The 14,419-nt window shown below is 36.5% G+C and overlaps 1 protein-coding gene across 1 annotated transcript in view; it reads left to right on the top strand.

Moving 5' to 3' along the window:
* tanc1b (tetratricopeptide repeat, ankyrin repeat and coiled-coil containing 1b) overlaps positions 1–13,707 on the top strand; it is a 78,733-nt gene extending 65,026 nt beyond the window's left edge. Inside the window, exons 16-24 of the mRNA XM_016246028.1 lie at positions 5,815–5,948; positions 6,037–6,160; positions 6,302–6,477; positions 7,581–7,713; positions 9,374–9,403; positions 9,552–9,643; positions 9,915–10,061; positions 11,602–11,702; positions 12,483–13,707. Of these exons, the coding sequence (XP_016101514.1) occupies positions 5,815–5,948; positions 6,037–6,160; positions 6,302–6,477; positions 7,581–7,713; positions 9,374–9,403; positions 9,552–9,643; positions 9,915–10,061; positions 11,602–11,702; positions 12,483–13,608 (2,063 nt within the window). The 3' untranslated portion in view covers positions 13,609–13,707. The remainder of the gene's footprint in view (positions 1–5,814; positions 5,949–6,036; positions 6,161–6,301; positions 6,478–7,580; positions 7,714–9,373; positions 9,404–9,551; positions 9,644–9,914; positions 10,062–11,601; positions 11,703–12,482) is intronic.
* Positions 13,708–14,419: the final 712 nt, after the last annotated feature.

Consider the following 14,419-nt stretch of genomic DNA (forward strand, 5'->3'; position numbering starts at 1 on the left):
ATATATATATATATATTTTTTTTTTTTTAATTTATACTTTATTTTTTAAATTGATTTTATAATAATGAATAAATCATTTCATTAATTCAATATGGATTTCAAGGCCTGGAAAAATCATGAAAATGTATTTAAATCTTTTAGTATCTAAATATAAACATAAATATTTTATTAACTGTAGATTGTTCTTTGACAGTGTAATCTTTGTCAAATTATTATAAGTCTAGTAATCATCAATGACTGAAAAAAAAATGAAAATACAGTAGGAACCCTGAATTTGAACCTTGTGCATGAAACGATATGAATTCATTTCTTTAAAATCATTCCCCATAAAGAGAAATACGGGCTAAGTTCAGGTGCTGCCTGTTTTTTAGAAGCAGTCCTTCAGCACCAGAAGAGCAGAGATGTTCGTTTCTTCCGAGTACTCTTGAGTTCTTTAATCTTCAGACCAGGATCAAACCTCTCTGGTCCTGGACCAAGCAGAGCTCAGATGGTCATTTCCTTTATCAGACCTCCAAACACATCTTTCTCAAGCGCTCTGGATTCAGCAGATCCATTATAAAAGGCTTTGGGGGGAAACTTGTGGGTTTTCTCCTGTTCAGATGTGTATTTCCCTGAGTAAACTTTGTCAGTGTGTTGGCTTTTGTTTTTGTGTTATTGATTATCAAGCCTATAATTGTGTTTCTTCATTGTTGAAATTGCAGTCCTGCTAAATGCTTTTGTGAAAATGTTATGATGCACTGAAATATGTGGCTGAATTTTATTCCTCTGATTGCAGAGTGTCTAATTAATTACTATGTGTTGTCATCAGATAAAGTTGTAATGTTTCTAATGTTGCTTGGATGGATGGATGGATGGATAGATGGACAGTCAAACAGACGATAGATAGATAGATAGATAGATAGATAGATAGATAGATAGATAGATAGATAGATAGATAGATAGATAGATAGATAGATAGATAGATAGATAGATAGATAGATAGATAGATAGATAGATAGATAGATAGATAGATAGATAGATAGATAGATAGATAGATAGATAGATAGATAGATAGATAGATAGATAGATAGATAGATAGATAGATAGATAGATAGACAGACAGACAGACGGATGGACACACAGACAGATAGATAGATAGATAGATAGACAGACAGACAGACGGATGGACACACAGACAGATAGATAGACAGACGGACGGACGGACAGACAGACAAACAGATAGATAGATAGTCAGACGGACGGACACACAGATAGATAGATGGATGGATATTTGGATGGATGGATGGATGGATAGATGGAGATAGATAGATAGATAGATAGACAGACAGACAGACGGATGGACACACAGACAGATAGATAGACAGACGGACGGACGGACAGAGACAAACAGATAGATAGATAGTCAGACGGACGGACACACAGATAGATAGATGGATGGATATTTGGATGGATGGATGGATGGATAGATGGACGGACAGACGGATGGATGGATAGATGGATATATGGATGATGGATAGATGTATATAGATTTCCTGTTTCTCGGCACAATGAACTCTATGTCAGAAGATCAGAGAGATCTGGATTCCTATGATTTGAGCTCTTTGATGCGTGTCAGACTTTTTGTGTGCATCCAGACCACAAATTCACAGTGTTTATAGATGCATTGTGGGGGATCGTGTGGTTCTGCTCAGGTTAGCAGTTGCCGTCCATGTTGAAGCGGTTTGGTGATTGTCACTTCTCTTGTTCCTCTGAGCTCTCGCTGTCTGATGGATGAGCTGCACTGTCAGACAAACAGATAGATCTGTTAGCGTTGACCTACACATGAATCTTCAGCTAAGAGCCGCTGTGGAATATTAGATCTGCTCTGCAAAACATTAAAGGGGTCATATGATGTTGCTAAAAAGAACATTATTTTGGGTATTTGGTGTAATGCAATGTGTTTATGCGGTTTAAGGTTAAATTATTGTTTCTCCTCTATGCCCCGCCTTTCTGAAACGCATCGATTTTTACAAAGCTCATCAGTCTGAAAAGCGAGGTGTTTGGCCAGCTATCCAGTGCATTGTGATTGGCCGAATACCTCAAGCGTGTGATGGAAATGTTACGCCCCTTACCATACTGTGATGCCGTGTCCCGGCCGGAGCGACGAGACAAAAACATTAAAACCCATTATAAATGAAGCATTTGTTGCATCCAGTGGGGACATAATTACTGATTATAATGACTTATATAATGCAGCAGCAACAATTCTACAGCGAGAGTCAAAGTTACGCCTTCTTTCTTGAGAAAGTTCTCAGATGCTCTGAGTTGTTGAACATAGTGTCCAGTTTAAGATCGACCACTTGCTCTCTTGACGTTATACCAACTACGCTACTAAAGGAAGTGTTGGACGCAGTTGCACCTAATATTATTTCCGTTATCAACAATTCCTTACAGACAAGTTCAGTTCCATCCTGTTTTAAACATTCAGTGGTTCATCCGCTGCTAAAGACAGCAAATCTGGATGATTTTAACAACTATAGACCTATTTCAAAATTGCCATTCTTATCAAAAGTATTGGAGAAAGCTGTTTTAAATCAGTTATCACCTTACTTAATTGAAAATAATATATTGGATCCTTTTCAGTTTGATTTTAGATCCAAGCATAGCACTGAATCGGCCTTGTTAAGAGTGATAAACGACTTGTTATTATTTGTGGATTCTGGAAATTGTGCAGTTTTGGTACTGTTGGATTTAAGTGCGGCATTTGATACAGTAGATCACTGTATTCTTTTAAACAGGTTAAAAACTGAGGTTGGTATTTTTGATTCGGCCTTAGATTGGTTTGAATCTTATTTTACTGCGAGGAGTTTCTCTGTGGAGATAGGTCAGTCTCATTCATCACCCGCCTCTGTTACTGGTGGGGTGCCGCAGGGCTCCATCTTGGGCCCGATTTTGTTTGCTTTATATATGCTCCCTCTTCGTTATATTTTTGAGTCTCACAAGGTCCCATATCACATTTATGCGAATGATACCCAGTTGTATATGTCAATTAAACCTGGGTCAAGGTCCTTATCTGACTTGCTTGCTTGTGTAAACAACATTAAAAGCTGGATGGGTGATAATTTTCTTCAGTTAAATGAAAACAAGACTGAAATCATTCTATTTGGCTCCCCCCATTTGGTTAATGGCATGTCCTCTAGTTTAGGATCCTTGCAAGAAAATATCCATACTCGTGTAAAGAATCTGGGTTAAAATTCGACAAGCAAATAAACTCTGTTGTTAGAGCTAGTTTTTTTCAGCTTAGGGGTTTACGTAAACTGAAATCTCTTTTATCTTTTAGTGATCTAGAGACAGTTTGGGGTTGAGACTTTAGTCTTTGTAACTTTAGGGATCTTATCTATGCACGAACAGCTTGTAACACCAAAGAGAAAGGAAAACTTGAAATTGCATCATACGACCCCTTTAATATACACATTACGATAATGAGAATATGGGAAGTGGTGTGCTTAATTGTAATGAAAATAATGTCACAGTATGTAATTGCATTATGATCCTGAAAATAGGCTTGATTTTCCTTAACCTTCATATTGTGCTCCAGTCGTTTGGCCTGGAGAGGATTTTATTTTTCCTATTAATGTTTTCACATTGAACTAAAACTTTGTTTCACACAGGGTATAACAACTTTCCAAAAAAAATGTTGTCCCCATCTTGTTATACTTGTGCTGTTTACAGTCAAAAATGACCATGCAAAGAAATGATTGCTTAAATTTCTGTTTGCACTATATTATTACTAGTGGTGTGCGATATACAGTATATATCATCTACGATAATATCATAATTGTTGTTTTAACGATGTGCGATTTGATTTTATCGAGTATATCCAAAAACCAAACAAAACACACCTACAGAGTGCACGCTTACATTACGTGATGAAGTCTAGTAGGTTCGAATTCAAGAAATGGGGGCAGAAAATGTATACATTTATATCATTTCATATAGTTAATCAATATTACATGAGAAGTAAAAAAAAATGTTCTCCAAAAATCAGCACGTTTACAAAAGTGATATTGATTTTATACAACAGTTCGATAAACAAGAAGTTAATATTAAGAGTTTGTGTGGTGTTTTAGACACCACATTGCCTGTTTTTGCTCTATTTCGCCAACAAAAATAATTCCAAACAAAGCCACAGCACTGTTTAGCATCTCTGAGCAACATGACAGTGTTTTGTTCCTGAATGAATCACCCGTTTAAATGATTCGGTTCAATCGCAATGACTCACTTATAATCGGTAACTTGCTGCCACCTACTGGCGGTTTTAATTTTATATTTAAAGTATCTTTTAATTTTTTAAATACTCGCAAATATCAGTTTTCAACGTTTTATGTTTAAAATATCAAAACATTATTTATGCATTTGTAACTGCAGGTTAAATCATTGCATGTCCCTATGAGCTGAATTAAACAGTGTGGAAACACATCTAAATGCCACTTCAGATGCAGCTTCTGTGTTTCCTCTGCATTGCAAAGATGAATTTTGTTAAAGATGATGCATACTTTTAGAAAAAATGGCTTTATAATGGTAACAATGCCCATAAAAGGTAAAAATCAATTTAAAATGATTGGAAAAGATTCATCTCTGTCACTACTGTGAACTGATCATCACCACACAGAATATGAAGAATATCATAAAACATTAGGAGTCAGCTGTCCACGGTAGTCCTTAAGATGTCAGTACAGTAACACACTCAGCAAAATATCATCTAATTATCGTAATCTTTAATCGTAATTTTTGTTGTTGTTCGTGAATGTATTGTGACAAGTTTGTACATAATGAGTACTTGTCCTTGTGTTGTATACGCACCTTCTGTGAAAATTAATTTCCTCTCTGAGGACAAATAAATGTATCTAACTATCGATAAAATCCCAGAAAATACCGAGATATCATTTTTTTGTCAATATCGCACACCCCTAATTATTATTACCAAATCTTGGATTTAATCTTTTTGTCAGCTCGTTTCTTTTGTTTAGCACAGGTTTTGTATTTATTTTTGGCATTGACTGATCATAGGCCTCATTGCTCTGAGCTCATTCACCTCAGTTTTTGAGTGAACATTTCCAATATTAATCAATAATAATGCAAAAAATGTGTGGATAATTTTGGCTTTTTTCACTCAGAAACTGAGGTGCATAATCTCATATCAATGAGGTCTATGATCAATCAGTTCCAATAAGAACAAAACGTGCTAATTGAAAGAAAACAAGTTGATAAAAAGATTGCATCCAAAAATATTTGTAATATTATAGTATAATGAGAGATTCACAAGCAATTTTTAAAATGCCAGTAATTTTTGACTGGGAACAGCAAATTTGGTAAAGAATTTTCAGAACAACACGAGGGTTATAATTTACAAAAGGGTTACAAAATCAAATTTGTTGTTGTTTTTTCTTATTTCTGAAGTCAAAAGTGATCTATAATTGTATTATTACTAATTAATAAAAATAAATTCAATTATTATTAATTAATTGATTATTTTATTATTGATTGATTTTTTATTTTATATTATTACTTTATTTTTCCTATAGCAATAAATAATTCATTTTCCTCTATATGCTTTCATTAAATATTTTCAAAATAAAGCACACTGGGTGCATCTTAAACTCAAGATGGTTACTTACATTTTTTGTGGTATCACACCTGCAAAGCTCTTGCAGAATTTCCCCAAAGAGCTATAACATGCATTATATGTGCCTCTTTTTATTATTTATTTTAAATAGTTTGTGACATTCAATGGAAACTCATAATTCATGTTTGCATTTCTCTTTATTGTCTTAGCTCTGACTGCGGCCGCAGGACGGGGGAAGATGGAGGTGTGCAGCTTCCTGTTGGAGCGGGGGGCGCAGGTTCAGCAGGTGAACAGGAGAGGAGCATGTGCCCTGTTCTGCGCAGTCCGACAGGGACACTGGCAGGTGAGACCCTGCAAAACACCCGAACAACACAAACAGCAGTACTTCCTCTTCAGAAAAGATATTTAATGAAGGAACGCCTCTCTTTCAGATTGCAGATCTGCTGCTGCAGCATGGGGCGGATGTGAATGTAAGCGACAAACAGGGCCGAACGCTGCTGATGGTGGCCGCATGTGAGGGGCATCTTAGCACGGCCGACTTTCTGCTGTCTAAAGGTGAGTGACGTGCGTAAATGCACTTTATTTATCAGCATAATCTTTTGTGGTTGTTGGCTTTTATAATGCAACAAAGTAGAGCAGCAAAATAGTGGCAGGTTTCCAGCAAGAGTTCAAATGAACTTCCTCTGCTTTTCCCAGGTGCCTCTTTAGGGTCGGTAGATAAGGAAGGGTTAAGTCCGCTCAGCTGGGCATGTTTAAAAGGACACAAGAACGTTGTTCAGTTTTTGGTGGAGAAGGGTGCAGTTATCGACCACTCGGACAAGAATGGACGCACTCCGCTGGACCTGGCTGCTTTCTACGGAGACGCAGACATCGTAAGTGAAGAACATTTTGTAGATCGAGGCTCATGGAGGTCAGCAGGACACTTTCTGATGTAGATACGGTGTGTGAAGTCACAGGACTGGTGCATTTGATCATGAGAGAGATTAAGGGTTTTTTTTGGCAAGTTTTTGCCGCTGTAGCTTGATGCATTTGGATTGAGTTAATAAATGGATGCAAAATTATAATATGAGTTTAAAGGGTTAGTTCACCCAAAAATGAAAATTAGGCTGCGTTTTACTCACCCCCGAGGCATCCTAGGTGTATATGACTTTCTTCTTTCAGACGAATCCAGTCGGAGTTATATTAAAAATTGTCTTTGATCTTTCAAGCTGTTTAATGCCACTCAGCGGGTGTTGCATTGCTTCAGTCCAAAATAACTTAAATAAAAATCGCCCATCCATAAAAAAAAATGTCTCACACATTGAATCTAGCTTGCGCTCACTGTTGTAAACAGAAGCAGCTCCGGGGGAGTGACGTATGAGGTCAGCTTTACCTCTTTACCTTTTAATGTTTTTGATAGAAGTCTCTTCTGCTCAAGGCTGCAATTATTTGATCAAAAATACAGTAAAAAAAATTGAAATATTATTACAATTTCAAATAGCCGTTTCGATTTGAATATATGTTAAAATGTAATTTATTTCTGTGATCAAAGCTAAATTTTTAGCATCATTACTCCAGTCTTCAGAGTCACATGATCTTCAGAAATCATTCTAATATGCTGATTTGCTGCTCAAGAAACATTTCTGATTATTATCAATGTTGAAAACAGTTGTGCTGCTTCATATTTTTGTGGAAAACATGAAACATTTTATTTTTCAAAATTCTTTGATAAATAGAAAGCTCAAAAGAACAGCATTTATTTGAAATAGAAATGTTTTGAAATATTATAAATGTCATTACTGTCACTTTTGATTAATTTAATGCATCCTTGTTGAATAAAAGTATTCATTTCTTTAAAAAAATAAAACTTACTGGCCCCAAACTTTTGAACAGTAGTGTATTTTGCCATGAAATTGAGGAAGTTCCTCTTGCTGTCATTCTAGTTCAGATTCCCGCTCACAGATTCACACTGATGATTTGAGGTGTGTGTTTGCAGGTTCATTATCTGGTTGAGAAAGGGGCCGTGGTCGAGCATGTGGACTACAGTGGCATGAGGCCGCTCGATCGCGCCATCGGCTGCAGAAACACCTCAGTGGTGCTGACCTTACTGAAGAAAGGAGCCAAACTAGGTGAGACCAGCATCTGCGCTTCCACTGGATCCTATGGATGAAAATCATGCCTTTTGATATTATCAATATTCATGTATTTGCTGTGAAATGTGAAGCATGATGGGGTTTTCAGTCAGAGGAGACAACATGTGGACTGAATAGTTATTGTAGTTTCAAAATGTTTTAATGCAAGAAGTAAAATACAGTGAAAAGAATCAAGAGTTTTGAATTGATTCACTGAAATAGACCATTGGTCATCAGTAACATGAGCATGTGATATTTATTAGCCAATCACATCTTTCCTCCTGAAGCTCTTACATTACAGACCCTGCTGCTTGTGTGTGTGTGTGTGTGTGTGTGTGTGTTTGTGGTTTATGAGGACACAAATTTGTATAATGACATGGGTATTACAATGTGAAGGTTGGTTTATGAGGACACTTCCTGTGTCCCCATAATTCAAAAGACTTAAAAAACATACTAAATGGTGTTTTTTTGAAAATCTAAAAATGCAGAAAGTTTCCTGTGAGGGGTAGCTTTAGGTGTAGGGCGATAGAAAATACAGTTTGTACAGTATAAAAACCATTATGCCTATGGAGAGTCCCCGTAAACCATAAAAACCAATGTGTGTGTGTGTGTGTGTGTGTGTTTTTGCTGGGGCTCAGCCTTTCTCAGAACTGGCTGTTTCCACTGACTTGAGCTGATTTAACTCATCATCTGCCCACAAAGTGTCATAGTGTCGTGGACTTTATGAATCGTACTCCTTGTTTTCACAACTTATAACATCCAAAGTAATTTAATTCTGCATTTTTTGACAAGTTGGCTTTGATGAAACGCTCAGACTTTATTTAAAGGTGATTTGTGTTTAAAAAGTCATTAATTATGCATTTCATTTCAGTCTTACTGATGACACAGAAACTACACTTCACATACAGTATATCAACTAAAATGCATAATCAACTAATCATAATAATCCAAATTTAAATGAAAATAAAGTGGCTGAAGTAGTTTCCAGCATAGCAAAACAAAAAGTGTGCCTCAGCTTTATTTACATCAGGGATTTTCAGACTTTTTTGCCTGCTGAACCTCTTTGACATAGTTGCAAGATTTCTCATTTAGTTTAACTTCTTGTCTTAAAACAACTAAAGTTGAAATAAAATTTGATTTAAACTATAGTATTTTAAAAAAATAATAATAAAAATTACAAAAGACAAAAATAAATATTGATTCAGAATATTTTTTTAAACTATAATAGTATCTTAATGATGCAAAAATAACATGCAGGTAAAAAAAATTTAATAAAAAAGATGTTTACTTTACATTTGATTACATTTTTAAATTATTTTAATTTTACCAAACACAAACAACTCCGTGTGATAAAGCTAGATCAGTCTCAGGGCTTCCCAATCTAAGGCTCATGAGGGAACTGCAGGAGGCTCATGAGTGAATGAAAAGATGAAAACGTATTAAAAATGAGACAGTTTTTGGGGTCCAGAACTTAAATTTCTTCAGTGGAAACAAGCAGAGCGGTTCCAGCAGCTCGGTGTCGGTGTAAAAGTGAAACACGTGTGAGGTCTGAAGGCTGCTGTGGATGTGTGATGCTGTATTTTCTCTTTGCATGTCTCTTTCTGCTCTGTTTTTCATTCTTCTCTCTTTTAACTGCTTTCACTAAAACCCTCATCAGGCTACAGAACGTCACCTTATGATCGAACAGGTACACTCTTTAGGTAACTCTATTTCACGCCAATTCCATACTTCTGCTCTGCTGTGTTTTAAGGATCAGTTTGATGTAACGCTCCACCAGTCTCTCTCTCTCTCTCTCTCTCTCTCTCTCTCTCCCTCTCTCTCTCTCTGTATCCAAGGTAACGCAGCCTGGGCGATGGCGACCTCCAAACCCGACATCCTCATCATCCTCCTGCAGAAGCTCATGGAGGAAGGCAACCTGCTGTATAAGGTCAGGACAGATTCAAGTTTAGCGTAATTACATGAAGACACTTAACACCTCAAGGTCAAGATTCTTCAAGAGTATTCCAGAGAAGTGTTGATATGCGATATTAATTACTGAATTCCTATTCAAATAAAAATGGGAACGATTATCTCCATAAGCCTTATCAAAGCGCTGAGCTTGAATCCAGGAAATAATGAGATATTGAGTGATTGTTATCAGAGCAGACGATGTGTGTCAGGATGATCTGTGATTGATGAGCTGTGTTTCTCTCTCTCAGAGGGGGAAGATGAAGGAAGCAGCTCAGCGGTATCAGTACGCATTGAGGAAGTTTCCCAGAGAGGGATTCGGTGATGAACTCAAGGCCTTTAAGGAGCTGCGTGTCTCTCTGTACCTCAATCTCTCCCGCTGCCGCCGGAAAACCAACGTAAGACACCGGAAGCATTAGAAATGTCATTTACTTCCGCCTCTTCTGTACAGTCAGACGATTCTTTTATAACTTTCTGTGGACATGCTTTCATATAAGTTCAGATTTTGAATTCACCTATTGAATCGAGGTTTTCAAACATCGTTCATCAAAAAATGTTTTACAACCCACACGATAGCTTTAAAATGCAACAGACTGGCAGTGTTATTTTAGTATTATTTATACACTATTAAAGTATCTATTTATTTATTTAGCTTTTACTTTTTCAGTTTTTATTTAGATTTTTTTGTACAATTTTTGTTATTATTAGGTTTCTTTTGTTTGTTTTTAATATTTCTATTTATTTTATTTCAGTTTTAGATTTAGTAATTTTTTTGTAAATCAGTTTAATTTCATTTCAGTTAGTTTTTCATGTCATTTATCAGTATAAATATAATTTATCCTAACATATGTAATACATAATTGTTGTAACATTTCGTCCAAATTTTAAATACAAAATCTTATCATTTAGACAAAATAAATGGTCGAAATAACAAAAAAATGGCATGTTTTCAGACATATTCATATTGATTTTTAGACAACTCGATACCAATGCTTTAACTTCAGAAGAGTTAAGAAATCAATATTTGGTGGAATAACACTGATTTTCAATCACAACAAATAAAAAACATTTGTTATTTTGACCAATTGTCATTTTCTGAAAAGAAAAAAAAATCTCTTAATGACAATATTTTTATTTGAAATTTGGAAGATACGTTATCAGACCTTTACAGAATAAAACAAATATTAACATTTTACTAAAATCCATACCTAGTAAATCCAGAAAAACTGGTGGTCACTTAATTTTGCCCATAGCTGTGTATTTTATATTTTATTATATTTTATTCCATTTCTATTTCTGATTTATTTACATTTTAGTCAAAAACACTGCACATGTAATTTTTTTCCCTTTTAATACATTTTACAATAATCACATTTTATTTACAAATTTGCACATCAAATTTTATTTCATTTGTTATTATTGATGCTAAGTTAATTTATCCCTATTTAAATGATGATCGACTCTATAAATTCTTGATATCCCTAATTGTAAAATTAATCATATATATTATATAATGTTTATATGTAATTTTAGCCAAGGTCTAGAGTTCGCCCCTGCTGGTTCTGCTGGTCTGGATCAATCAGATTGAGGTTTTTCTCTGCTCAAAATGTCAGACACGGCAAGACCAGAAAGATGCAAATTACTCCGAGGACTTGAATTGATTTGAAGGTCTATTCAGAAGTAATAACCCGGCTCCAAAAGGTCTCCCGACACAATACGGAGCCAATTTCCAGTCTGCACCTTTGACTGATGACACAATGAACAACAGCTGAAGAGTTCATTTAATTAATCACCTATTATTTGGACCAATTTACAGCTATTCAGCCGTGCTGCGGTGGGAGTCTGAATCCTGCAGCTCAGGCTGAGTGGATGATTGCTTCTCTTAGTTTGGCTGTTCTGAGTTTTGGTCCCTGACGTTCACCTCACTCTCTCTGACAGGACTTTGGATTGGCGGAGGACTTTGCAACCAAGGCTTTGGAGCTCAAACCCAAATCGTACGAGGCGTACTACGCTAGAGCCAGAGCCAAACGCAGCAGCAGGTGAGACCATGATGCATCTTCATCTGCTCCAAACCTAGTGAGCTGCCTACTTAGGCAACATTTTAAGGCATCACCGGTGCACTTTAGATGCAAAGTCTGTTCTGGTCAAGTCAGAATTGCATTAAATTACGAAATTTTTCTTACAGTGCTAAATGTTGATTATAATTAAATATTCTAATCTATAAAAGATTATTTTAAAAAGATTAAATTCACTCACTCCACCCATTTAAAATGGTGGAGTGAGTGATTGTTGATTAATGTTGATTACAATTCTAACTTATACATTTATTGTTTAATTTAAATGAATTCATTCATATCATTTGTGTAATTAAAATTATGAATATTTTTTATTTTATATATATATATACATTTAAAATATAATTAATTCAGTAAAAGATCCAAGATGGTGGCTGGAGAGAGAGAATTTTTGATTATAATTATAAAATACAAATGCATCTATAAAAATAATAATAGTAAAATAATAAAAATTGTTTTATATTTATGTGTGTGTATTATGTAAATATAATTCAGCCATACAAGATGATGAATGGAGTGAGAGGGTGAAATATTGTATCTAAATGCTGTATAATTTTTTTTGCTAGTTGCTAATAATAATAGAGAAATAACTATACAATAATTTTACAAAACTTGTCACTAGTGTTTTGATTTGAATGATTGGTTCATTTTCCTGTCACTCTAACAAAAACAATTATTTGCTTTTCCAGTCTCAATTATTTTTACGATTTTCTCTCCATCTCTTTCTGAACGCTCTGCTCTCAGGCAGTTCGCCGCAGCGTTAGCCGACCTGCTCGAGGCGTCAAAGCTCTGCCCCAACAACCGTGAGATCTGCCGTCTGCTGGCTCGCGTCGAGGACGAGTGCAAACAGATGCAGAGCAAACACCAGAGCCTGAGCAACCCGGAGCACGCTGAGGACGACAGGATGGAGCACATCGATGACGAGGAGGAGGAGGAGGATGACGACTCTGAGGCCTGGTCTCAAAACATTTACTCGCTAAACCAGACTTCAAACGGCCGCTCGGTTTCGCCGCCTCACAGGCAAAGCCTCCGACATCAGCACCAGAAGAGCCTCGTCCTGCAGCCCAGCAAACAGGCTCAGATCGTCAAAACCAACCAGCATCTGGGATCCTTACAGGCGGGATCGGCACGACCGACAAACACAAAGAGCCAATCACAATATGCTCCGTCCAGCCCGATTCCCAGCCGGCACATATCCAGCGCGCTAAAGGCTGGACCGGGCATCGACATCAGCCCGTTACTGCCCGCAAACAATGATGCAGACATCCAAGTGCACTCGTCCAAAACTCAGTCTCTAGAAGGGACGCTTCTTTCCACGACTTCTGGAGCTCAAAGTCAAGAGCTGCGAAAAGACGCCAGTATGAGGGTCTCCAGCTCCACCAGCAGTCTGGCGTCCAGCAGCAGTTTATCAGACAGCGGGAAAGTGCAAGGCCCAGACGTGCGCACCAAAACCACATCGGACAAGCCTAAGATCAGCCAGACCGGCTCTGTGGAGTACAAACCCCGTCCGTTCATGGGAATCATGGACAAAACGGCTCGATTTCAGCAGCAGCAGCCGGTGGCGTCACGAGGTTGGCAGAGTCACTCCACTGAAGGACTCGTTGCTTCTGCGGGTCTGACGGGTGAGACCATGTACGGCAAACCGTCCGGAGCTTATTACGAGCCGCTCAAAGGTCCCGCCATGGGCGGCCTGCACAACGGGAGTCTGCATGCTAAAGAGTTCTGCCATAAAGAAAGCAAACCGGTTCTGGCTATGGCACATTCATTCATGGACAGTATGAGCAAACAGCCCGGCTTAACTCGAGAAAACCCCACCATTCATGTAGCGGCAATGAAACCAAAGAGATCCTTTATAGAGTCAAATGTTTAGGACGTTTATATGCAACAACCCTAGAAAACACACTTCAGATGAAGGCATCCGATCTGAAGACGATTCCAGCCCCTGTACACACATACATACACACACTACTGTCCATTCAAAACATTTATCTTTTAGAAATTAATACTTCTATTCAGAAAGGATGCATTAAATTAATCAAAAGTGACAGTAAAAACATTTATAATGTTACAAAAGATTTCTATTTCAAATAAATGCTTTCTATTCATCATAGGAGCCTGAAGAAAAAAATTAGTTTTCAACACTAATAATCAGAAATGTTTCTTGAGCAGCAACTCAGCTTATTAGAATGATTTCTGAAGATCATGTGACACTGAAGACTAATGATGATGAAAATTCAGCTGCGCATCACAGAAATAAATTACATTTTACAATATTTTCACACAGAAAACAGCTGTTTTAAATTGTAATAATATTTCACAATTTTTACCATATTTTTGATCAAATAAATGCAGCTTTGGAGAGGCTTCTTTCAAAAACATTTGAAAAATCCTTGGCACTCCAAACTTTTGAATGGTAGTTGTATGTATATGGTAAAGTATAAATATATAGAATCAAAAAGTTTGGACACATTTACTCTCTATTTTCCATATTGTAGAATAATACAGTTTCAACTCATCCATTTTAATTCAAATGTAAGATTTATAAAGAAATTCATATGTTGGCACAATTTATATTTGTCTACAAAATTTCAAGCCATTAGATCAAAAGGTTTGAAAGATCATGAAAAGTAATAATATAGTGCCATATATATATATATATATAGCTTTTATATATATAAAAA

Source organism: Sinocyclocheilus grahami, unplaced genomic scaffold (assembly GCF_001515645.1).
Source record: "Sinocyclocheilus grahami isolate Dianchi unplaced genomic scaffold, SAMN03320097.WGS_v1.1 scaffold780.1, whole genome shotgun sequence".
Taxonomy (NCBI): Eukaryota; Metazoa; Chordata; class Actinopteri; order Cypriniformes; family Cyprinidae; genus Sinocyclocheilus; species Sinocyclocheilus grahami.